Source organism: Bos javanicus, chromosome 26, assembly GCF_032452875.1.
Source record: "Bos javanicus breed banteng chromosome 26, ARS-OSU_banteng_1.0, whole genome shotgun sequence".
NCBI lineage: Eukaryota > Metazoa > Chordata > Mammalia > Artiodactyla > Bovidae > Bos > Bos javanicus.
The window spans coordinates 39051726-39075928 of NC_083893.1; the positions used below are offsets into that span (position 1 = coordinate 39051726).

Consider the following 24203-nt stretch of genomic DNA (forward strand, 5'->3'; position numbering starts at 1 on the left):
TAGAGAATGAGACGCTTAACCAGCTTTGAGGGCCCATCCATGGAAGCTTCATCCCTGTCTCGATCAAGTACACTGGAAGCCTAATAAATCTTCTAACCCATCTTAGAAGACAAGACGGCAGTCCAGTGGTTTGGACTCTGCATTTCCACTGCAAGGGGCATGAGTTCCATCCCTGGTCTGTTGGGGAGCTGAGACCCCGCATGCCATGCGACATGGTCCCCCCCCAAAAAAACAAAAAACACAAGGACATTAAAGACCTAAACTAAACACATACAGTGCAAAGCCTTCCACCAATGTAATTTCAACTGGGTACCAAGAGGAAAAAACATGAAACCTTTCCTGCAACAGAAAGTTTTATTAATGGGATTTCATATTTGCTACAAGCATTTGATTTAGTTTTTATGTAAAAATGATTGCAAAAGTACACAAGTGTCCACAAATTGCAGTTCTAGAATGTAATTGCACACATAGACTACAGACAAACTTTCACATGACGCAAATAGATGCAACGTGTGGAGAGAGCCAGCCCTCATGCAAGGATCAGCTGGGTGCTGTGGAGGCTCCTGGGGCAGGGGCACAGCTGGGGACACCCCCACCGCTGGGTCAAAGACCACCTTCCCCTCTGGTGAAGGGGGGATGGGAGAGGAGGCCGAGGGCAGCTGGCGGAGAGCGGGAGAGGAGACAAAGCTCAGGTCGGCCCCAGTCCCAAAGCCCCGGGGAAGGCCACAGAGAAGGTTCCGTCACCTGGATGTCGCTCCTGCTTCTGGAACGGGCCCCCTTAGAGGTGGACCACGTTCCCGGGGGACGTCAGAACTCCAGAGAGAGGCCGAACATGGATGGAGACAGTGGCCCCTGCCCCAGGCCCTCACAGGGCCTCGGGGGCTGGGGTAGGGAGGAGGTGGCCATCCTCTTGTTCCTGAAGTCCCTAATCCTCAAATCCAAAGCTGAAAGGACACCTTCTGCGTGGGGTGAAGGTGTTTTATCCTTGGCTTTCGCCACCATGGAGAGAATTCAGAGCTATACTGGTACCCCTCCCCCCCCGCCCCCCGCTTCTTCCCTTAAACACTATTTTAAAGTTGTTAAAAAAAAAAAAAGATATTTCAAATGCTGTCCTTCCTGCCCCACCCTCAGAAGCCAAAGGGCTGTGGCAAATGCCAGGATCCAACGCTCCCTGCATTTGAGTGGAAACCCACAAACTGCTCTTTCTGGCTGTGCCCGTTGGAACATGCCATGTTCTGGACTGGGCTTGATCTTTGGGAGCAAAGGTCAGCTGGCACCAAGACCGAGGCGCCCAGGAACCCCTGCTCCAGCCACCATCGCAGACTACCAGCTGCTCCAGACCTTCTTACTGAGGTCGACAAAGGAAGCGATTCTTACTTCTTGGGGTCTGGGGAAATTCAAAGAAACGACACTGCTAAAAAAAAAAAAAAAAAAGATGAAGAGGTCTGGTGCTTGGTTCCTTTCTCTGTCGAGGATGTGGCTGGGAGCACTGACATCTCACTCATGTGGCTGGGAGCACTGACATCTCACTCATGTGGCTGGGGGCACTGACATCTCACTCAAGTCTTTCTTTTTTTTTTTTAAACATCAGAGGTTGAGGACTTCCTTTTCAGTGGAAAAAACCTGCCTCCACTCTGTTCTCCCCAGACCAGACTTAGCATGCATCAACCCTGAAGCCTGAGGGCCTCCTGGAAAGCCTCAAAATCTGCCGTAAGTGTAGGCATTGGGGTTCCTACGATTTGTGGAAGGAGAAAGAGCACCCCTGCCCCCTCACACCTGCAGCCTTCTCTTTCATGTTCCCATGAGCAAGGACCTTCCTTCTTCTCCAATCTCCTTGTCCTAGGGAACCCATCACTCTACACTGTGGAATTCAACCCAGAAGCTTCAGAGCAAGACAGGTGTGTAAACGGGTGCCAGAGACTTGTGGAGCAGAATCCTGTTCTAAGTCTTTCATCTGCCACAACCTCAAGTCACTGAGCAGATTTCAAAGTGCTCCATTTTCAAACATTCAGGGTCTGGAGGGATACACAACATGAGGCAGAAAGTGAGAATGAAGAGGCAGGAACTGGGGGAGTTTAGCCTTTCATGTCATCTTCTGGATGGTGTCACTTTCTCCTCTTAATCTTAACAACGCACATAGTAATTTTACAATTGTTGTTCAGTCGCTCAGTCATGTCCAGCTCTTTGTGACCTCATGGACTGCAGCACGCCAGGCTTCTCTGTCCTTTACCATCTCCCTGAGTTTTCTCAAACTCACGTCCATTGAGTCGATGATACCATCCAACCATCTCATCCTCTGTCACCCTCTTCTCCTCTTGCCTTCAATCTTTCCCAGCATCAGGGTCTTTTCCAATGAGTCAGCTCTTGCTTTTTTTTTTTTTGCAATTAAAAATAACAAAAAATTAACTTGTCCAGGGGACTTCCCTGGTGCTCCAGTGGTTAAGACTCGAAGCTTCCACTACAGGGGGCATGGGTTTGATTCCTGGTCAGGGAACTAGGATTCCACATGCCATGTGGGGTGCAGCCAAAAACAAAATTGACTTGCCCAGAATCCTGGGCGAGCCAGTGACAGGATATGCTCGTGGCTAGTGGGGACTTAGTGGGTTCCTCTGCTGGCCTTCCTCCCTGGTGCTCCAGCCAAGTGGGCGAGCAGGACGCCTAGCTGTCAGGGCCAGCACAGACAGGCACCATCACTTCTCGTACAAAGAAAAGCATGTTAGGCTGCTATGACCAGTTTGATCCCTTTAGGTTGTAGGTGATTCTCAGTGCCTCAGTGACTGCTGGGGATGTTCTAGAATTAGCCAGGGCTGGAGGTACAGGAGAGGACGACTAAGCAAGGAAGGCCAAGGGGGAGAAAAGAGAAGAAGGTAAGCGCGTTGGTTGGTCTTTGAATGCCAAAGACCATGCCACTGTACCAGCCCCCAGGAAGGGAAGAAGGCGGCAGAGGCCAGAAAGAGAACAGCGAGAAAAAACACCACAGCTTCCCACGGAGCTCGGGCCTCACAGGGCAACCGCGTGGGGCAGCAAGAGTCCAGCTGAACGAGAAGCGCTGGGTTCTTGCCCCTTTTCCCCTCTTCCAGCTCTGGGAGCTCGGGCTAGCCAGGTCCCCTCCCCCTCTAGGGAACTCTCCCATAAGCTAGGTGCCAGGTCCCACCTTCCCCAGGACCACCTGAGAGTCAGACGAGATGCACACACAGAGGCACTGTGTTAACTGTGAAGAAGTGCAGCCTGAGTGTTTTCCCAGGACTCCCTAAAGTGTAGAAAACTGCCATATACATTATTTGGTGCTTTTTTTAAAAAAAAGGGGGGGTCCTGAGGCTCAGTGAGGGTAAGCCACATGAATTCTACTACATTTCGGAAAGCCACACTAAGCCAGGATTGCTGCTTCTCTGGTGGCTCAGATGGTAAAGAATCTGCCTGAAATACAGGAGACACAGATTTGATCCCTCGGTTGGGAAGATCCTCTGGAGAAGGGAATGGCTACCCACTCCAGTATTCTTGTCTGGAGAATCCCACGGACAGAGGAGCCTGGCAGGCTACAGTCCATGGGGTCGCACAGAGTCGGTCATGACTGAGCGACTAATACTTTCAATACTTTTCTCCTCCTCAGCACCACTGACATTTTGAACCGGATACATCTGCATCGGGGGTGGGGGGTGGGGGGGTCTGCCCTGTGCACTGCAGAGTGTTTCACAGCATCCTGGCTTCTACCCATTAGGTGCCAGGAGCACACCCACTCCACTTGTGACAACCAAAAATGTCTCCAGACACTGCCCATTCCCAGAGGGGCAAAACCACTCCCAGTTAAGAACTGCTGCTGAAGGCAATTTAAAGGACACACGCACAGTTAACACTTAGGCAGTTAACACTCACGGACTGCATGCCAGCCTCTGCACTAGGTTAGCACTTCACAGACACGAGTGCATTTCATCCTCACAACTGCCTTATCATAATCCGCATTTCACAAACAAGGAAACTGAAGCTCAGAGAAGGATAGCATCTTGCCCAAAGTTTCGCAGCTGCTAAATGCTCATGTCAAAGAAAAGAGACACGTCGGGTCTAAGGGCACAAGGTTGTGGCCATCAGGGAGCGACTTTTTAACACGGGTCCTTGAAGGCTCGTGGACTGCCTTGCAGCGGAGCCTGGAGGGGCAGCCATATTTGCCGAGAGCCCTGAGTTGCCGATGAGGCCACAGAAGCCACACCAGGAAGCAGGACCCAGTTGGGGGGCGGCGGGATGGAGGCCGTCCTGGATCATAAGCTTGTACTTCTCCTCCTGCCTAACCTAACATACAGTGATGAAGACATGAGTGTGAGTCGGTGTCCAGGAAGTGATGGGCAGGGAGTAGGGAGCGAGGCCGCAGGGAGTCAGGCCATTGGGTACAGAGATGAGCCATGGTCAGGAGACTGTGGGTGCGCAACTGACTTTCTAGTAGCAGAGATGGCTCTGCACTGAGTCATCTGTATTCCCTTGCCGCCCAACCCTGCCCCCCGACCCAGATGAAGGACGGAAGCAGCTGGCATCAGGGGTCAGAGCCAAGGGCCCTGGCTTTCAAGAGGACCAAACCTTATGAGCCCAGCTGGCACATAGTCACCATTGAAATTAAACTGGTTCCCTCAGGGCCTAACCCCAGCCAGTCCCTCCCAACTTAGCTTCTTCTGTCTTCCTCCTTCCCCTCCAGCCACACTGACCTCTTCCAACACACCCAGTGGATTGCTGCCCCAGGGCCTTTGCATGTGCCACTGGCTCTTGCTGGAAGGTCCTGCCCCGGGCTTCGTACCTGGCTCCCCCTTCTGCCACTCGGATCTTCAAGGAGTACTCCCTGATCACTAGACCCCTCTCGGTCACTCTCAGTCCCATTGCCTGTTGTATTTCCTATCCTCATGGTTAGTCAGATGCCGATTTCCTCACTGCACTCACAGTTCCAAGCACAGTCCCTGGTACATAGTAGGCCCCCCACCAATATTAACAGCATAAAGGAATGAAAGAAAAAACAACTCCACACACCAGCAAAACAACTAGAACCAAAATAGACCTCCCAGGGGAACTTTTTTTTTTTTTTTAATGTGGACCATTTTTAAAGTCTTTATTGAACTTGTTACAATATTGCTTCTGGGTTTTTTTGTGTGTGGTTTTTTTTTTTAATATTTTGTTTTTTTGGTCCCTAGGCATGTGAGATCTTAGCTCCCTGACCAGGGGTCAAACCTGCACCCCTTGCTCTGGAAGGTGAAGTCTTAACCACTGCACCACCAGGGAAGTCCCCCAGGGGAATTTTGAAGATTAAAAAGTCACTGCAGGGAACTGCGATTCATTGAAGAAATCAACTCTTTGTAAGATCATCTCCTCCCCATTCCAGATTCCTGAAACTTAACTTTATCCAACAACAGCCTTTGACTATAGGCGGAAGTTCCCAAGGATGCTCCCAGTACTACTCTTGCCTCTCCTGGCCTTACCAGCGCGAGCTCGGCAACACAACTGGGCCCCATCAGCAGAGGAAAATTAAATCAGAGAACAATCTCTCCAATGACAAATTTTCTAGATAACAAAGTTTTAAGCCTCCACACTTCTCTTAAGATATCATTTTAATAAGTATGCAATTCTTATTAAAACATCTAACACACTCTACAGTAACTATGCTGACCACAGTATAAGTTTTGCTTGAAATTTTAGGGTCATTAGGATCACTAACTGCATCACCATCCTGCAGTACTGGGATGCCCCCAGTGTGGTGTGTGGGACTGTGGTACCCCACGCTTGGTGGTTCCCAATCACTGTGTTATGGTTTTGTGTTTTTAGTATTGTTTTTCTGCCTCCTCCTTGGCTGTTAGCCATTGCTTCTTGCAGCTCCTCACTCCACAGCCTCTACCAGCACTTCAAATAGGCTGTGAGCTGAAAAACCAAAATGTGTTAGAACTGTGTGTAAACCAAGAATCAATAGGACCTGAGCAAAGACCCAAGAAGCTCTCCTTTAAATGAGATTCATGGATGTCAAGTCATCTCATCTGATGCTCAGGGAAGATTTTCCCATCATTCTAGGCATCAGCTGTGCCCCAAAGTCCATGCTACCCTAATAACAGCCTCCAGGGCTTGGGGCACTGTCCAGCATGGGGAGGGGTTAAGGTTCCCTAAAGCTTTCCTGGTGAGCTAGTACTGAAGGCAGCCTACTCAGAAAGCTCAGCCATAAAACCAAGTGGTGCTGAATGAAATCAAGGCTTCCCTAGTAGTTCAGTTGGTAAAGAATCTGCCTGCAATGCAGGAGACCTGGGTTTGATCCCTGGGTCAGGAAGATCCCCTGGAGAAGGAAATGGCAACCCACTCCAGTACTCTCTTGCCTGGAGAATTCCATGGACAGAAGAGCCTGGCTGAATGAAGTCAGAGCTGCTGAGGAAGGTTTTTAAGTTATCCGAAGTCTTGTGGTTCCAAACATGCTCTCCTCTGCTTCACTCTCCTTAGGAAAACAGGGCTCTTGTGGGGGCCTTGAGGAGCAAAGAACCACAAACTGTGCTGAGCATGCATTTTTACGGTTACCAGCAAGGCCCCTGGGAGAAGGCAATGGCAACCCACTCCAGTACTCTTGCCTGGAAAATCCCATGGACAGAGGAGCCTGGTAGGCTGCAGTCCATGGGGTCACTAAGAGTCGGGCACGACTGAGCAACTTCACTTTCACTTTTCACTTTCATGCACTGGAGAAGGAAATGGCAACCCACTCCAGTATTCTTGCCTGGAGAATCCCAGGGACAGAGGAGCCTAGTGGGCTGCCGTCTCTGGGGTCGCACAGAGTCGGACACGACTGAAGCGACTTAGCAGCAGCAGCAGCAGCAGCAGCAGCAAGGCCCCTGAGAGACAGAGTTTTCTGAAGTGAAACAGAACCCAGAGGCCCTCACTATGGAATCAACTCAGATTCCAAGCACCCTGTGCTGTGCTTGGTTGCTCAGTCATGTCCCACTCTTTGTGACCCTTTGGGCTGTAGCCCACCAAGCTCCTCTGTCCGTGGGATTTCCCAGGCAACAATACTGGAGCGCGTTGCCATTTTCTCCTCCAGGGGATCTTCCCAACCCAGGGATTGAGCCCACATCTCCTACAGCTCTGGATTCCTTACCATTGAGCCATTTAGGGAAGCCCCTCCAAGTACCTTGCTTCCATCCAGTTATGCCCAAGGAAGACAGTTAGCACCTCTCTCTCCCTCTCAAGTAAATGACGTTCAACAACAGGATATAAAAGTACTTTCTTTACAGGAAGTAGTTTGAACTGCATTATGCCACATCTGTTAGATGTGTGTACACGTGCATATTTACAGGAAAAAAATGATGGAAAGTCTAGACATCAGATGTTACTTAGTGATTCACTCCAAGTATAAAATTACGAATTTTCTCATTTTTATATTTTGGTTTCTCAAGTTTCTTTTGTTGAGTACATATAATTTTTCTAGTTAGCCAGATGAAAGATTTTTTTTAACAAAAATTATTTTTTAAATGTTTTTGGGACTTGCCTGGTGGTCCAGGGGCTAAGACTCCAGGCTTCCACTGGAGGTGGGCATGGGTTCAATCCCTGGACAGGGAACTAAGATCCCACATGCTGCATGGTGTGGCCAAAAACCAAAACTAAATTAAAATATTTTTGTCACTTAAAAACATCATCCTCAGTCCCTTGTATTTCCTCCTTTCTGCACCAGCTAAACCTCCCGAGGTCTGAATCCAATGGGGGTGCCCTGGTCCCAGCAGCCCAGCTCCTTTTTGAGATGCGTTGCAGGCCTAACTCTCACAGGAGAGCAGGGTCTTTGGGAGACCGAGGTGACAGCAGCCCACCTCATTCCTTTCTGTTACCTTGGCTTCTGCAGTCCCAGAAAAGGGCTGTATTCACATGGTAACCCCTCTGCTCCAGCTCCTGGGGCTTTGAGGAGCTGTGAGGGGCTGTGTGAGTCCAGAGTACAGTCTTATTTTTTTCCCTTTGGCCACCTCACGCTGTGTGTAACTTTCCTGACCAGGGATCGAACCTGAGCCCCGTGCAGTGCAAGCGCAGAGTCTTAACCACTGCACTGCCAGGGAAGCCCGCAGAGTACAGTCTTTAAAGGCTGGTGCATCGGCCTCCGGCATGTCCTAGACCTGTGGGACTCTGTGCTAACAAACCACGTAGTCCCCCTGATCCTTGCTTTTCTCATCATCAAAATGGGAGTTCAGCTCCTCACTGGAGATTAAATGAGATGATATGTGCCAAGAGGGCACAGAAGGGCGCCCCTGAAGCGTGGGTATTGTTTTTATGGAGAACACCTAGAACACAGGGGTGTCACCCTGGCATCTCACCCTGGTCACCTGCAGGGTCTCACCCTGGCATCCCTTCACAGTACCCTAGGAAGCTTGTAAATGATTCTGAGGTCCGGGTAAAGCGGAGACCTCCGTGTGGCTCCAGTCACAAGCACGCCTTTAACCCTGCCTTCCTTTCCCTCCACAAGCCCACGTCCACGGCATCGCTCCCATCCGCTCAACATCACCACCTCCAGGAGGTCTTCAACAAGTCTCTCATGCTAACTATAGAGTCCCTTCGACACCCAAATTTGAGGTCGAATTCATGTGGAATTTGCATTTGCCACTGTATCAACTGGAAAACATTCTCAAGTTAATTCTCATATTTGTAATTTCTACCTATTTGTTTTCTATCTCATGTTGAGCAGATGAAGCTTTCTGGATGCTGGGACATGCTCTGGGCTTTGTGCACACTCCAGCTAATTAAAAAAAAAAAAAAGGCCAACTGATGCTGTGGACCAGTGGTTTCCAAAGTGTAGTCTCAGAACCTGCAGTGTCAACATCACCTAGGGGTTTGCTAGGACAGCAAGGTCTCAGCTCACCTGGAAACCATCAAGTCTGCTAGTTAACTCTGGGGCTGGAGCCCAGTTTCTCTTTTAACGAGCCCTCCAGGTGGCTCTGGGCTTGCTCATGTTGGAGGATTGCTAAATTAAGCTAAGAGCTAGTCTCCACCTGTGTGCCAAAGAAGGCCTTTGCTTCCCCAGTAAGAACAGGGCCCTCAGAAGTTAGCAATCTGTCAGTGTTCCATGGTCCACGGGTGTGTATATAACGTTTCACAAGAACAGAACCTGCTATGAATAGTCACATCTGCAAACACATATCCGAAAAAAACCTCTGCAGTACAGTTTCAGCCTGTTGCCTATTTTATTGCTGGCATTCCTCATATGACAATTCGCCAGAGAACTAAAGTTTATCCCTTAGAAGTCCATTTTTTAAACCTAACTTTTCTTGCATTGAGTGGACTATGTTGACAAAGTGGACCAAGGGCCTACTGAAGTAGGTGGTGAGGTTTGGATATTTTTACAAAAGCCTCAGGTTCCCTGCCACTTCGGGTCTTGTGCTTGCTTTTCTAGACTTATCTGGCTGCTCCCAACTTTAGCAGTTATCACACGTTGCTTCTTCAGTGTGGGTGCCTCAAACAGCTCCAGCCTCCCTTCTAATCTGGTTGAGAAGACTGACATCCCTGCTCGGTCAAAGTGTGAGTAGAGCAAGAGTAAAGAGGCCTGCGCGAGGATCCGACGGGTCAAATCCTGGGCCTGGCAGGCCAGCCTGTCTCTTTCACCAACCATGCCCCCTCCATGTGCCCCAGGCCACCCAGATGGATGGGACTGCTTCTAGGGTGCTCAGTATTTAGTTTTAACTGAATTCTTCCAAACAGAGGTGGGCAGAAATGTCAGTTTTGCCATCAAGGTGCAGCTAGGGAAGTCAGGTTACCTGGTCCTGAAGCTTCTGGAACATCAGTGGATGCGGTTCCTCCAGGATCTTCTCATTGAGGCGGGACTGGCCCTCGACGTTGACTTGGGACGAGGCCTTGCTGGACAAAAAGGTCATGTAGATCTCCTTTGCCTTTTCCTGCATCTGCGGGGAGACATGGAGAGCCTGTCTGTTATCTGTGAGCACAGCCCTTGCCAGCCGGAGCCCAGAAGGAACCACTGCTGGAAGAGCCATGGGGGATCTGGCCATGGCTCCAGAGCTAAGCTAAATGAGGGGGTCAGGGGGGCGGGAGGCTCATGGTCACCCTGCCCCTTCCCCTCCCCTTCAATGCATCTGTGGCCACATCACCTGCCTCAAAATCTACACTATTCATTCTGAAATGAGGACAGGAAGAATCCCAGCCCAGAGTGCGGGACATTCAGTAGCATTCACAACCATGCTGTGAATTCTCCAAATTAAGGCCTCATGAAAAAATTTTGTTGTTGTTGTTTAGTCACTCAGTCGTGTCTAATTCTTTGTGACCCCGTGGACTGTAGCCGGCCAGGCTCCTCTGTCCATGGGACTTCCCAGGCAAGAATATTGGAGTGGGTTGCCATTTCCTTCTCCAGGGCATCGTCCCAACCCAAAGATTGAATCTGCATCTCCTGCATTGGCAGGCGGGTTCTTCACCACTGAGCCACCAGGGAAGCCCCATGAGAACGTTATTCAGCCATAAAAAGGAATGAAGGACTGACACATTCTGCAACATCGATGAGCCTTGAAAGCATTATGCTCAGTGAAGGAAGTCAGACATGAAAGGCTACATGTTACATGATTCTATTCATATGAAATATTTAGAATAGGCAACTCCATAGAGACAGAGAGATAAGTGGTTGGCTCGGGGAGGGGGAAACAGGGAGTGACTGCTTAACGACTAAGGGCTTTGTTTGCAGTGATAAACAAGTTCTGTAACTAGACAGTGGTGACAGCCATGTAATACCGTGAATGTATTCAATGCCACAGAACTTTAAAATGGTTAAAATGCTAAACATGAGAGCCCTAAAAATGGTTCATTTCAGTTCAGTCGCTCAGTCGTGTCCGACTCTTTGCGACCCCATGAATCACAGCACGCCAGGCCTCCCTGTCCATCACCAACTCCCGGAGTTCACTGAGACTCACGTCCATCGAGTCAGTGATGCCATCCAGCCATCTCATCCTCTGTCGTCCCCTTCTCCTCCTGCCCCCAATCCCTCCCAGCATCAGAGTCTTTTCCAATGAGTCAACTCTTCGCGTGAGGTGGCCAAAGTACTGGCGTTTCAGCTTTAGCATCATTCCTTCCAAAGAAATCCCAGGGCTGATCTCCTTCAGAATAAAAATGGTTAGCATGGTAAAATGTATGTCTATTTCACCATGGGTGTGCTCAGTCATTCAGTCGTGTCCAACTCTTTGCAACCCTATGGACTGTATCCTGCCAGGCTCCTCTATCCACGGGATTATCCTGGTAAGAATACTGGAGTGGGTTGCCGTTTCCTTCTCCAGGGGATCTCCCCAACCCAGAGATTGAATTTGCCCCTCCTGTATTGGCAGGCAGATTCTTTACCACTGAGCCACCAGGGAAGCCCCACGAGAACATTATTCAGCCATAAAAAGGAATGAAGGACTGACATATTCTGCAACATTAATGAACCCTGAAAGCATTATGCTCAGTGAAGGAAACGAGACATGAAAGCCTACATGTTACATTATTCTATTCATAAGAAATATTTAGGCAACTCCACAGAGACAGAGAAATAGATAAGTGGTTGGCTCGAGGAGGGAGAAATGGGGAGAACCACCCAAGAGGCCATGGATTCTTTACAGCCATTGGCAGGCAGATTCTTTACCACTGAGCCACCGGGAAGCCCCTTTTATTTTACCACAATACCAAAAAAATCAAGTTAAACCATGAACACATATCCCAGCCAGTGATCAAGCCCCTATTAAGTGCCAAACACAAGCTAGGCATTTTACATCTATGGTCCAATTTCCTTAATCCCTCACGAGCCCAGCAAAGTGCCGTCTTCCTGTTGCTGCCATGTCCCTGATGGGGACACAGAGGCCAGGAGGGGTGATATGGCTTATCCATGAAGCCTGCAGAGAGACATGGGATGATCTGACTCCCGAGCCTCGCGTTTCTGCTCAGTTTCACACCTGTGACATACATTATCTGCCCCCTCCCTGCCCCCGGTGATGCACTGTCAGCCCTGCAGGGCTGGGGTTTTTTCCCCAGAACTAGAGATGAGCGTTAGCAAGAGATAGAACACTGCCGCCTGCCCTGAACCCCAAGTGCAGTCAGGCCAGAAGGCATCAGCCCTAAATAGGCACTGCCCTGGGAGGGCTTGTCAGCAGGGTTGGAAAAGGTATGCACACCTGCACTCAGGCCGCACCAAAAGCCAGCAGTGACTAGTGCAGGAATGTGTTGTTCAGTCTCTCAGTTGTGTCTGACTGTTTGCGACCCCATGGACTGCAGCACGCCAGGCTTCCCTGTCTATCACCAACTCCCGGAGCTTGCTCAAACTCATGTCCATCGAGTCAGTGATGCCATCCAACCATCTCATCCTCTGTCATCCCCTTCTCCTCCTGCCTTCAATCTTTCCCAGCATCAGGGTCTTTTCCAATGATGGCAAACGCTTTGTCTTACAAACAGCAGGCCTCCATGCGAGGGTCCTGCAGGACATCCCCTGAAGGCTGTCTGCTCTCTGACTTCCTGTGCTCACCCCGCACAAGGCTGTTTCTCCAAACATTAGAGCCTCAGGAGTAATCCACCCTACAGAGGTAGCCAGACAATAAAAGCCTCAGAAATGGAGCTACGGAGCTATGATTTGCACAGGAAGTCAGGGGCTTCTCAGGGTCTATGTGGAAAACTCCACTCTCTCTAGATAGCCCACCTGGGGTCCTGCATGCTGCAGGATTTGGCCTAGGTAACCCCAGGCTCTGAAAACCCTTTGGGCTCATAGAAACCACCGGAAGGCTTCAACACTTGATGCTGAAAGGAGGACAAAAGCAGTCCTTTCACTTCTTTTGGTTCCGGGGACTAGCAGACAAGAGATCCCATGAAAAGGAGGTCTGACCCATCTCCCATCCCCCAGAAGGAAAACTTTGGCTAGAAGTGCGGGAAGACCACCCAGGTGGGAGCCTTAAGGTAACATGGCTGTTGGGGGGACAGGCCAGGAGGCCATCGAGGAGACCCAGGGGGCCTCTGCATCGGGGCCACACACCCCTCCAAGACCCACTCATTTCAGGAAGCTCTGAGCCTCCCTCCCACCACCCCCATTCTGTCAGAAAGGAACGTTTTTGGAAAACCACTTCCTGTTTCAACGATAATTCATAAAAGCAGACTTTTAACCAGTCAGATTAGCAAACTCCATGTAGGGCCCTAGAAGAAGAAATGGCTTTAGGCCTCCCCTCCCCCTTAAATATTCACTCACACACACACACACATTTTCCAGATGGATCCAGGCTGTCTTGGGTGGTTCTGAAAAGAAGAAGTGTACTGAGTAGCTTGAGGCTTAGAGGTGGGGGTGGAGGGAGAGCAGGAAGCAGGTTTGTGGGGGACGCCTGTAGGTATACAGGCCTCGGGCCTCTCAGCCCCACCATGTGTCTGCAACTACCCCGAGCATCTGTCGAAGAGTGCAGGGTCCCTGAGGTGCCTGGACGTGGGCCACCCTCATCTCTGGCTGATGGCTCAGGGTGACAGCTTCATGGGCAAAGCTTATCTGGCTGGGGTAGGAAGCGTGACTGAGAAGGGAAACCCTGAGACTGCTGACCACAAGTTGGTCACAGGAAGGCCTGGTGTCCACGCCGAGGATGCATAACAAAAAAGAAGAAGCGGGTCTCTCAAGTTATTTGGGGATATTTTCCAGAGCGTGGTTAACCCTATTCTAGTTCCTGTCGGGACAGGGTGAGACCATCCCCCACTGGTGGGGGCCCCCGGGGTCTAGGACCCAGGGTATGATGTGGAAGGATGGCTGGCCACTCTCTTCCAGTCATTCCAGCCTCCACCAGAGCATCTGCACCGCCATGGACAGCAGCCACGCCTGACTCCCAATCCTGCCCCAGAAGGTGCTGGAAAAGGATCACCCCTGGGTGCAGGTGATGACTCCAGGTATCAACCTGAAGACCCCCGTTAGAAGCCATGTGTAGCCAGGTCTGCCTCCCAGACATGGTCCCTAGCCCCTCTGCCCAGGGCCTTCCTCCCAGCCCGGCAGCGCATCAGCCAAGAGCAACGTGAGCACTCAAATGCCGCTCCCAGCAAGTGCACTTTTAGGAGAAGCAAACTCACTTGAGTATCATCAGCCCCAGAAAGAGAAATCGACCCAGAACAAAGGCAAAGGCATTCGCAGACCATAGTGCAGATGAGCACTGCTCTGGACGTTCTGGCTTCTCTCCCTCATTAGTAAGTGTGCTTTAACTTTATCCACTGGGAGAAATAAAAGCTTTTACTCCACATGCCCCTGTAGTTAATGACTTCTCACTGAAACATCTCAAAAGAAAGCACAAGTGCACTTTCTGTCTCCACTTTCTCCCTTCCACCTGCTCCCCCATCCCTGGCTCCTGCCCTCCCACTGGCTTACTGACATCCTTCTTCGCTCTCCAGGGCCGCTCTCCAGGCCCCCACCCTGCTCACCCCCATTGCCCTCTCAGGATTCTCCAACACCTCGCTGCTTCTGTCTCCTTTGCCAGCTCCCGTCCCTCTGTCCCCCCCACCCCTGCAAATTCTGGGGTTTCCTAAGCTTGGCCCTAGTCTGACCACTTTCCTAACCACATGGTCTTCCAAGATTCCAGCCCATTCCTCTGCCCCAAGCAACTTACCATGCAGATAACTGGTGTCTAGAATTGTGGGCTTAGATATCCCACAGACATCTCACACCTAAAACCAAGGAAAGGAATGGTCCCCTTCTGGCCTGGGGGGGTCTCCCTGTATCCACTGCAGGAACCTGGGGGTGGTGATCCCCTAACACCCCACTCATCTCTGCACCCTGCCTGTCACTGCGTCCTGCTCACCTGGCCTCCGTCAGCCCCTCCCCTGCTGTTCCCATCACTCTGCCAGAGACGGACAATGGGACAGGACAATAAGAAAAGGCAAAGATCGAGCCACGCACTACCTGTGTTACTATCAGCTTCAGACAGAGACTGAGGCAAGGAAAAGGTCAAGTGAACGATTCGAGATAACTTCTGAGAAGGGGCTCAGGAAAGAAGGCAGCTGGAGGAACAGTGAACGACACGGCAGACAGCAGCAGGAGGAAACCTAGGCCCTGCAAGTTTGTGGGGGTGCAAAGTAGCATCCTCACATGGCAGGGACTCAAGGGCATCTGGGAACCCAGGCGGGAGGGATGAAGAGGGCAGCAGGAAGAAGCCGTGAGACCCCCAGGTTCTGACCCCCAGCGCTGAGCAGTCATCTCCTCCCTCCCCACCCACCTACCACCCCCACCCCCCAGCCTGGAGTTTTCTTCTCTTGAAGACAGAGAAAGGCAGGAGGGAAAGGAAGAGATGCGAAACTGAATACAAGGGTTAACTGAAAATCCGCATACAGACACGCAGCAAATTTCTCCCAACCCAGCTCAATGGAAATATGTTCAGTTTATAAGCCTATCAGGCTTGCCACCACCAGGACGAGAGGGCCCCGGTCTATAGAAAACAGAAGTGGAAAAAATTCCATAGAAAGATTTAAAGATAAAGTTGAAATCTCCAAGAGAAAATGTAGGAACTGAAAGGTACAAAGATGAAAAGCTCAGAGGGAAAGACGAGGAAACTAAAGACTCAGTCCAGAGGAGGAGGGCCATCATTGGGAGAGAAACCAGAGAGAACGGAAGGAAAGAAGTTTCAAAAAAAATAATGATAATAAAAATACGAGAACATTTCCCAGAACTACAAATTTCCAGATGAAAAGGCTCCAGAAAATGTCCCATACAATGAATGCACCTCGCCCTGCTCCCAAGCCTCTGACTGTACAGCTTTAGAATACTGGTGATGAAAAGAGGGCCTTAAGTCATTCTGGAGAGAAAAAGCAAAGAAAACAAAACAGCTTACATGTAACACACGGATTCGTAACAAAAATGGAAGATAATGGGACAATGGCTTCCAAGTTCTGAATGAGTTTTAACCTGGAATTCAATTTTATGCCCTGTCGGATTACCCTTGAAGCGGGACAATAGGAAAACAATTAACATTTTCACTCAATAAGATCTTTAAAGGTCTACCTGCTGTATGCCCTTTCTCAAGAAGTTATGACTGGTCTTGCTCCATTAAGATGAGGAAGTGACTCAGGACAAGCGACGGCCTGGGTCCAGATGGCAGGAGAGGGGCAAAGGGAGTGGCCAATGGCAGCGAAGAAAGACCTGGGAACATCTGGGTGGGAGCTGTGGTCTGAGGGCCCCAGGAAGGGCCCCCAGGGGAACCCGGACTACAGAGATGACGAGATGCCTGAGTCACATCATAACAAGAAGCATTTCACAGGCTACTAGAAAGTATAAAAAGAAGAAAAGCAAAAATAGTCCAGGGACTTCCCTGGTGGTCCAGTGGTTAAGAATCCACCTGGCAATACAGGGAACACAGGTTCGATCCCTGGTCCGGGAAGATCCCACATGCCTCGGGGAAGCTAAGTCCGTGCTCCACATCTGCTGTGCCCACGCTCAAGAGAGTAGCCCCACTCGCTGTGACCGGAGAAAGCCTACAAGTAGCAAGGAAGACCCAGTACAGCCATAAATAATAAATAAATAAATTTTAAAAAATGATCCAAGAAGGAAAAAAAAAAAATGTAATCGTAGCATCTTCTTTGGCTTAGTAGCAAACAATACACAATAAAGTTTTAATAATGAAAATGCCGTAGACAGGGCTATAAAGTAAGTAGAAACTCATAGTAATGGTGAAAAGACATGAGGAGAAGATATTGGAGAATGATGAAGTGAGCCAGGACGGGGTGGAGATGTAGGCCAGGCCCGCACCGGGCCCCAGACCACACTATGAGCCGCTGAGCTCCTATCCGATCCTGCCTGGACCCAGCCAAGTCCTTGTCAAAGATCAGAAAGACACAGCCCAAAACCAGAGAGAGAGGGAAATCTGGAGGCTCCTGAGGGCTGACGGGAATGAAACCTTCATACTCCATTCACTTGTGAAGTGAATGAGCTTCACATAAGGAGCACTTTTGGATCTTTAAACAATATATATATATATATATATATATTTAATAAAGAAGACGATGTGTTAGTCTTTTTAGGAAGACCTTTATGGTTACTTTAAATAAGAACACCAAACACTAAAATCCTGGATCAAGTTTTAGTGTTAAATATAATAAAATTAATAAACACGAAGATCCCCTGGAGAAGGAAATGGCAACCCACTCCAGTACTCTTGCCTAGAAAATTCCATGGACAGAGGAACCTGGTGGGCTACAGTCCATGGGGTCGCAAAGAGTCGGAGAAGACTGAGCGACTTCACTCTTCTTTTATAGACCCCTCCCTCTGGTTAACTCTAAACCACTATAAAAAGGCAAGGTACTGTTTGTTACATTTAAATACCAGTGCAAGTTGCTCTCAGAGCTTTGATTATTAGAAATCTTGCACCACCCCACCACTTCCCCACCCCCACTCAGTTTGGTTTTTACAAATCTGTAGGAGCTGCTGTATCCATTTCAATCACTGTCACATAGTAAATAGGCCCTTTATACATGTGCTGATGAATGAATGAGTAAAAATGAATGAATGAATGAGGGATAGCCAAAGAACAAACACCTTCTTGGAGCTTTTTCAGATAGGTAGATGTATCTCCCATGCTAACTCACGGGGAAGAGGCCCTTTATAGAAAAATGTCAAACCATAAAGAAATTGCCAAGGGAGAGAACAGCTCTGAAAGCTGTCTGCAGAATAGGAACACGTGGCAGTTACAACCCTCAGGAACCCCGAGACGGGAGGGGGTCAGGCATCACCTCCCAACTTCCTAAAGCCCCAGCACCCCCCACCATAAACAGAGCGCTGAGACCCTCCCAAACTAAAGGGTTGCTTTCCTGCCTGCCAGGGGGCAAAGCACAGACCAGGGAAGGCAGTGAAGGCACAGCATGGGTCCACTGTTTGGAGTTTCTGAGAAGTCAAACCCCAGAAGAACAGAGAGCACGCCCCTCTCTCAAGTCTACCCCTAAAACTGTGACTGCTGCTCAAGGTGAGCAGGGAGGCCAGGATCCTGCCCATCGTGGGTCCTCAGGGGTCAGCTGACCTGAGTGGAGATCAGGGAGGACCCAGTGAGCCAGGGACCATCCTAGGCTTGGGATAGGAGACAAACAAAGCTCGCCAACCTTAGAGAGCCCTCATGATAAAGGGAAAGCCAAACTGCACAGGAGATAAATAAATACAAAGTACCAGGTAAGTTGGTAAGAGCTTATGGAGCCATCTGACTGGATCATGATAGTAAAAGAACGAAAACAACACCCAGCACAGGTCCAATTTAAACCAGGCAAAGGTGAGACCAGCCTCCATCTTAGAACGGCCTTAGTTCACGGTAGAGACAGACAGTCAACAAACTCCCTGCTGGCTCAGACGTGACGAGTCCGATTGTGAAATGCAGTTGGGCTGACTTCTCCCTGGGCCATGTCCTCCTCTGCATCTTAAAATTAGTGAAGCAGAACTTAGTTCTGGTTTTACTTCCCTGCGGCCGGACCCGCAAGACAGTCTGGAGAGAGAGCCGGGCTGCATTCCCGGCTCTGCACTGAGCCTGGGGGGCCGTGGGCGAGCCACAGCCTAACCTCTCAGACCGCAGCCCCGGTGTCTGGGAAGGAGGGGGAACGGTCAGGATGCTGAGTGTGATGACCGGGAAGGAGGTGTGGACCCCATGGGCTTCCCGGATGGGATGCACCGTCTGTCCCAGAGCCATCCACATCCGCAGGCAGCTGATGGGCAAGGCAGCATTCACTGCCCTGAAGCAACATCCAGACCTCAGGACAGAAACCCTGGGTGTCAGGGCTGGGGGTGCAGAGAGGGGCTGCTGGATTCTGGAGGCTCTGGCCGTAGGAGCTGGATGGGCCCGTGCACCCCCAGCCCATGGCTTTCCAGTCTTTACCTTGGTGCCCAGGTTCTCCGGCCGTGACCCCACCTCCCTCCCAGCACAACGTGCAAACAGGCATAGCAAAGCCAGCCCACCCCCAAACACGAGCCTCCTGCTGCCTGGTCTTCCTTCAGCTCTTCTCTCCAGGCCTTCCTCCCCACAGGCTGTGCCCTCTTCTGGGAACACTCCATCCACCCCCATCCCCAGACTCCACTGAGGTGTCAGCTGAAGAGTCACTTCCCCAGAGCCCTGCCCAACACCGACTGCCTGTGCTCCCACGGAACCTGCACTTCCCATTTCTGGGCTCGTCGCACTTGCAAAGGCTTGGTGAGCAGGCAGCTTCCGCTCTCGGGGTCTGTTCCCTAAAGAGGCTCGGCTGTCTTGTCCCCGCACGTTGCCCATGCTTTCTACAAGGCCTGGCCCTGAGCAGGTGCGCTGCGGAGGTCTGGCAAACTCAACTGAATGGAAGGGCTTGTCAGCGTCATGGGCAGGGACACCTGGGAGGCTCGGGAGGCAGGTTCAAGTCCCAGCTCAGCCGTGCAGGGACCTCCGCTGCCTGGTTTGCAATATAGAGGAGCGGCTGGCTGACTGGTCAGCCCCTCGCACCTCCAACATACAAACTGAGGCAGAAGAACGGCCATCTGTCCGCTTGACTCTGAGCGAGGGCTTTAGGGTGGGGCCAGATGAATCCATTGCTCAGGTCAGCATTTATCAACAGTGGCCCCTGGGCTCTGGGCTGGGTGCTGGCGACCAAGGAAAGCTATGGGTGAGACAACACCCAAGTGTTAGTCGTTCAGTCATGTCTGACTCTTTGCCATCCCAGGACCGTAGCTCACCAGGCTCCTCCGTCCATGGGATTCTCCAGGCAACAATACTGGAATGGGTTGCCATTCCGTTCTCCAGGGGATCTTCCTGCCCCAGGGATGCAACCCAGGTTTCCTGCATTGCAGGCAGATTCTTTACCATCTGAGCCACCAGGGAAGCCCAAAGTGCTCAGGCAAAGTCATCCGGGGGGAGAAGCAACAAGGAAGCCAATGTCAAGGATCATGCCCAGGATAGCTTTCTGGGCTGACCTGGGAATTCCAGCTCCAGGAATCTCGGAATCCATCTATCCTTGCCCCTGCAGAACGGAAGGCGTGGAACAAAGGCCACACCACTCCATCTTGGGGAAAGAGTGTCTGAGGCAGAAAAGCCTTTGAATAAACCAATGACAGATATTTTCTGCAAACACATAATGGCTTCTGGCTTCATGTATTCCAGCTTTTTGGAGCCAGAGGCTTAAAAACTGGCAGCCCACAAGCCACATCTGCCCATGGCTATGTTTTGTTTGGCAGGAAAGGTTTTACATTTTTTTTAAATTAGTTCCATCATTTATAAGATTGGGTGGTTTCACATAAGAAACCAAACATCCAGCTTCTCTGGAAAAACAGGCAGCGGTTGGACTGAAGATGGGAGAAGATGCCCTAAGAAGCAAGGTCCCTCAGGGTTCTGGGGCAAGTGAAGACCTAAGTGGGTAGAACCCAAGGCAGGGAAAGCTCAGACAGCCAGAGACCCCAAGGCATTTGCTGCCAAAGTCAGCTAAACAACCAGCCCCTGGAGGCAGGACAGGCCACCCCCTAATGCCCCAATCCCACCACTCCCTACAGCCTCACACCAAAAACCTTCTTCATGCACATTATTACCAGAAGATACCCTGGAGGAGAAAATGGCATCCCACTCCAGTATTCTTGCCTGGAAAATCCCATGGACAGAGGAGCCTGGTGGGCCATAGGTCCATAGGCTTGCAAAGAGTCAGACACAACTGAAGCCACTTAGCATGCATGCATGTAGGCATTTAGCCATGAGCCTCTTAGAAAGACACAAGCACGAGCCTTGTAAACACATCCAATCCACAAGCCTCCTTGCCCAGAATCTCCTCCACCTCCCCTGACACCCAACCTTCAGTGGCAGAAAATCCGGCTGACATTGGAATTAAAGACTACCTCCTGCAAAGAGCACATATTCACCCAGGAGAACAGTCAGAAGCTTTCTATGTGGGATGCCTGCCAACTACAAGATGTTTTGTAAAGATAGATTGAATAATTGACGGTCTATCTGATGCGCCTTGTGCTTTTATCACCACGCATCTGCTTTACGATGTCCGTACAAAACACCAACGTGCCAAGCCCCGGAGGGAGCGTTCACATAAATTATTCATGAAAAATAAAATCATACTCGATGACAGACTCTCAGTGACTTAAATCGTTATTTTTACTTTAAATATCTGTCCATTTGAAAATAGATTCACACACTCTTTTAAAAATTGTTAATATTTGATCAACACAAGGTAAGCTATTCTGAATCTTAAGTCCTCCCCTAAATCCAATATGGTTCAGATTTCTGTTGGCAATTTCAAAATTTATTGGAAAGGCAATTGTAACTTTATAAAAAAGAAAAAAAGTTAGCAAGAACATGGTTACAGAATGAAAGAAGTACCTGCTTTTTATCTTGTGTTTTCTTAAAATCTTCACATGCTAGCCAAAATAAAACATTTTCTTCACTGAATTCCTTTTTTAAAAATTCCTATGGATGAAGAGAAGAAAAAAATATCAAACAGTATTCTACTTAAAAAACAAAGAAACAAATAACGCATTTCCCGTCAAGAAGTGATAAGTCAAAATTCGACAAATGAGCACGTTCATTCACTCTGTAAAAGCTCCACCCCAAAACAGAGTTATGCTTAATATTAAAGCTAGAATTTCATATGCATTCGAACTTAATGGTTTTAACATTGTGAAGAAGTGTAAAAACGGAGCAGGAATCTACTCAACAGTTCTCAACTAACAATAAATTACCAAAAAGTAAATTAAAGTGGAAGATATATTAGCTCCTTCCAGACAGTGTTTAAACAAAGTACATTCCTCTAAAATCAGGCTCATTTTTTTTTAAACAAAAGAAAAGAAAACATATTAAGCATGTCTAAAAACGCCACAATGAAAACTATTTTAAGTTGGAGGTGCGCTTTCTTTCGGCAGAGGTTGGGGGTCAGTGGCACAGCCAGCTATCCTAATGTGCATGGAAAAGTTTTCTCCCCAAGATCTAGATGGTGCTTACAAAGGCCTTGTGTCCCGGGATGGCTGCCACCCGCTCCCTGGAGTCTGCAAAGGGAATCAACAGCATGATGGCTTTTGATGGCCTGACCCAGGGCTAAAGACAGAAGTCAGTGGGACTCAGGCAGATACAGGCATTCTTGAAATTTACAAGTTCTTCTGACACCTGGGGTTTCTGGAGGCCATTTTAGGTAGTCCTGACATTTCCCCACCCGCCTGTCCTCCTTTGAGTTCAGCTTCACTTTACCAGCTGTTGTCCAGCTCTTTCACTCTATGAGCAGTGTATCCTGAGAAGCCCCAACACACAAGAGAACAAACCTTCATGTCAGGGAGACCCTGACCACCCCCTCCTAGGTGTCACGGAGCTGGAAATTCTTTGCAGATTCTGCCAATGGGCACAGTACCTCTTCCCCATCCCCCACCCCTCCCAGTTATATAAAAACCAGACACAGTCAGTGCAAGCCCCTCAGTGCTGGTCCATGAGCACCCGGGAAAGCATTCCCATGTTGGTCATGACAGGTGAGAAGTTCTTTCTCTCAAGTTGGGATGGACAGTATCAAAAACTGGCCTGTGTTTCCCCTACAGGCTTCTAAACTTCTTTGTGTGGTGTGTCATTTCCGGTCAACAAGGAAAAAGGCACACCCTAAATCTTTTCACGCCTTCTGGGTCTTCAAGCAGATTCTCCAGGGAAGAGGCCCATTTGGCTGTGCTCTTGGGGGTCTGGTGGCTGCTGCTGGAGCTCCCATCACTGTCGTGGATGTCTGCAAAGCAAAGTTCAGAGACTGTGTATGTGATCCAAAGATACTGTCATCTTATAAGGAGCATTATTTTCATCATCATCACCACCACTGTGACTAAGACACAGTATCAGGTTATACACCAGAATCTACTCTCTGGGCTAACACAGGGAATTCATTCATTCATTCATTCTTGACAACAACCTTATGAAGTGGGTGCTACCATTCCATTTTACAGATGCAGAAAACTGAGGCTCAGAGTCAAGAAGGGACTTGTCACTTTCCAACACTCCCCATACATCCTTCCGCCACCCACATATCCACTGGCCGACCCACAGGCAGCCTTCAGATCTCCCTCAAGCCCTCCTTCCAGGGACCTTGAATCAACGGCAACTCGTCTCCATTGCTTTCTGTGCGCAGTCTTGTAATTACCCTGCTGTGTTGTGACTGTTTGCACAGTCGGCTCTCACTAGTCTGAAAGCTCCTCTGTGTCTTGATCTTGTATCTCAGGAGGGACCTCATTGCCTGGCACATAAAAAAAGTACCAGAGTTGGGACTAAGGTGGGGAAAGGGAGACAATGGACACAGCTGCAAATTTTAAGGGGATGCCACAAAACTCAGGCATCAGATAAAAGAGATTTTCATGCAAAAATATATTGAAAAAACAAAATTAATGCAAAAAATTCCATAATGAACAAATACTAAAGACAGAGTCGTTATAACTGACTTTTCCTGTGCCTCTCAGTCTCCAGTATGGCTCGGCGTCACCCTGGCACAATGGATAAAGACTAAATGAGTTAATGACTGCACGTGCCCAGCTCATGCACTCTCTTACTGTTGCCTCCAAAAAGAGCCTCTTGATTAAAGGAAAGGGGACTGGCACCTCCAATTAACACACTCCGGCTACTTGCCTGAGGGAGGAAGCAATAGCAAAAACACATCTCATCTCACTTGGCCCCTCCCTGGAGTCAAGGGAAAAACCACGGAATGTCGCTTCGGATGGGTCCAGGTTCCAAAGCCATTTTGGCCAATTTGAACTACGTGCCTGGATGAGCCCCTCACTTGTGTCCAACTCTTCGCGACCCTGAGGACTGGAGCTGGCCAGGTTCCTCTGTCCATGGGATTGACTCAGCAAGAGAACTGGAGTAGGTTGCCATTTCCTCCTCCAGGGGATCTTCCCAACTCAGGGATCGAACCTGCATCTCCTGCATTGCAGGCAGATTCTTTGCCACTGAGCCACCTGGGAAGCCCTTGAACTATTAATATGTGAACATGGGCAAAGCTCTCTGCAAGATGAAGATAATCTCCACATCCCTCGGGGTTATTGTAAGGCTTAAAGAAGGAAACTCATTAGGTAACTAGATGCTCACAGTGGACCCTCAAGAAATACTAGTTCTTCTCTCTGCTTCCTTAAAAGTATGATCTGTCAAGTGAATATTTTTATAACTAACACTTCTTTTTTCATTGCTTTTTTTTCAAAGTATAGTTATGTCTCTCTAAAGAAAAGTTTGAAGCTGGGAGGAAACAAACTTTAAATCAGGGCTCCCCAGCCTCCGGGACCTAATGCCTGGTGATCTGAGGTGGAGCTGATG

General features: G+C 49.5%; 1 protein-coding gene across 5 annotated transcripts in view; it reads right to left on the minus strand.

Moving 5' to 3' along the window:
• RGS10 (regulator of G protein signaling 10) overlaps nucleotides 1-24203 on the minus strand; it is a 41765-nt gene that overhangs the window by 5345 nt on the left and 12217 nt on the right. For 2 of the 5 annotated variants that reach the window (XM_061403633.1, XM_061403637.1), the window contains 3 exons: nucleotides 22517-22635; nucleotides 21261-21347; nucleotides 9735-9878 (listed from right to left, as the gene is read on the minus strand). In XM_061403633.1, the coding sequence (XP_061259617.1) occupies nucleotides 9735-9878; nucleotides 21261-21347; nucleotides 22517-22635 (350 nt within the window). The other 3 variants (XM_061403634.1, XM_061403635.1, XM_061403636.1) reach the window with 3 other exon arrangements.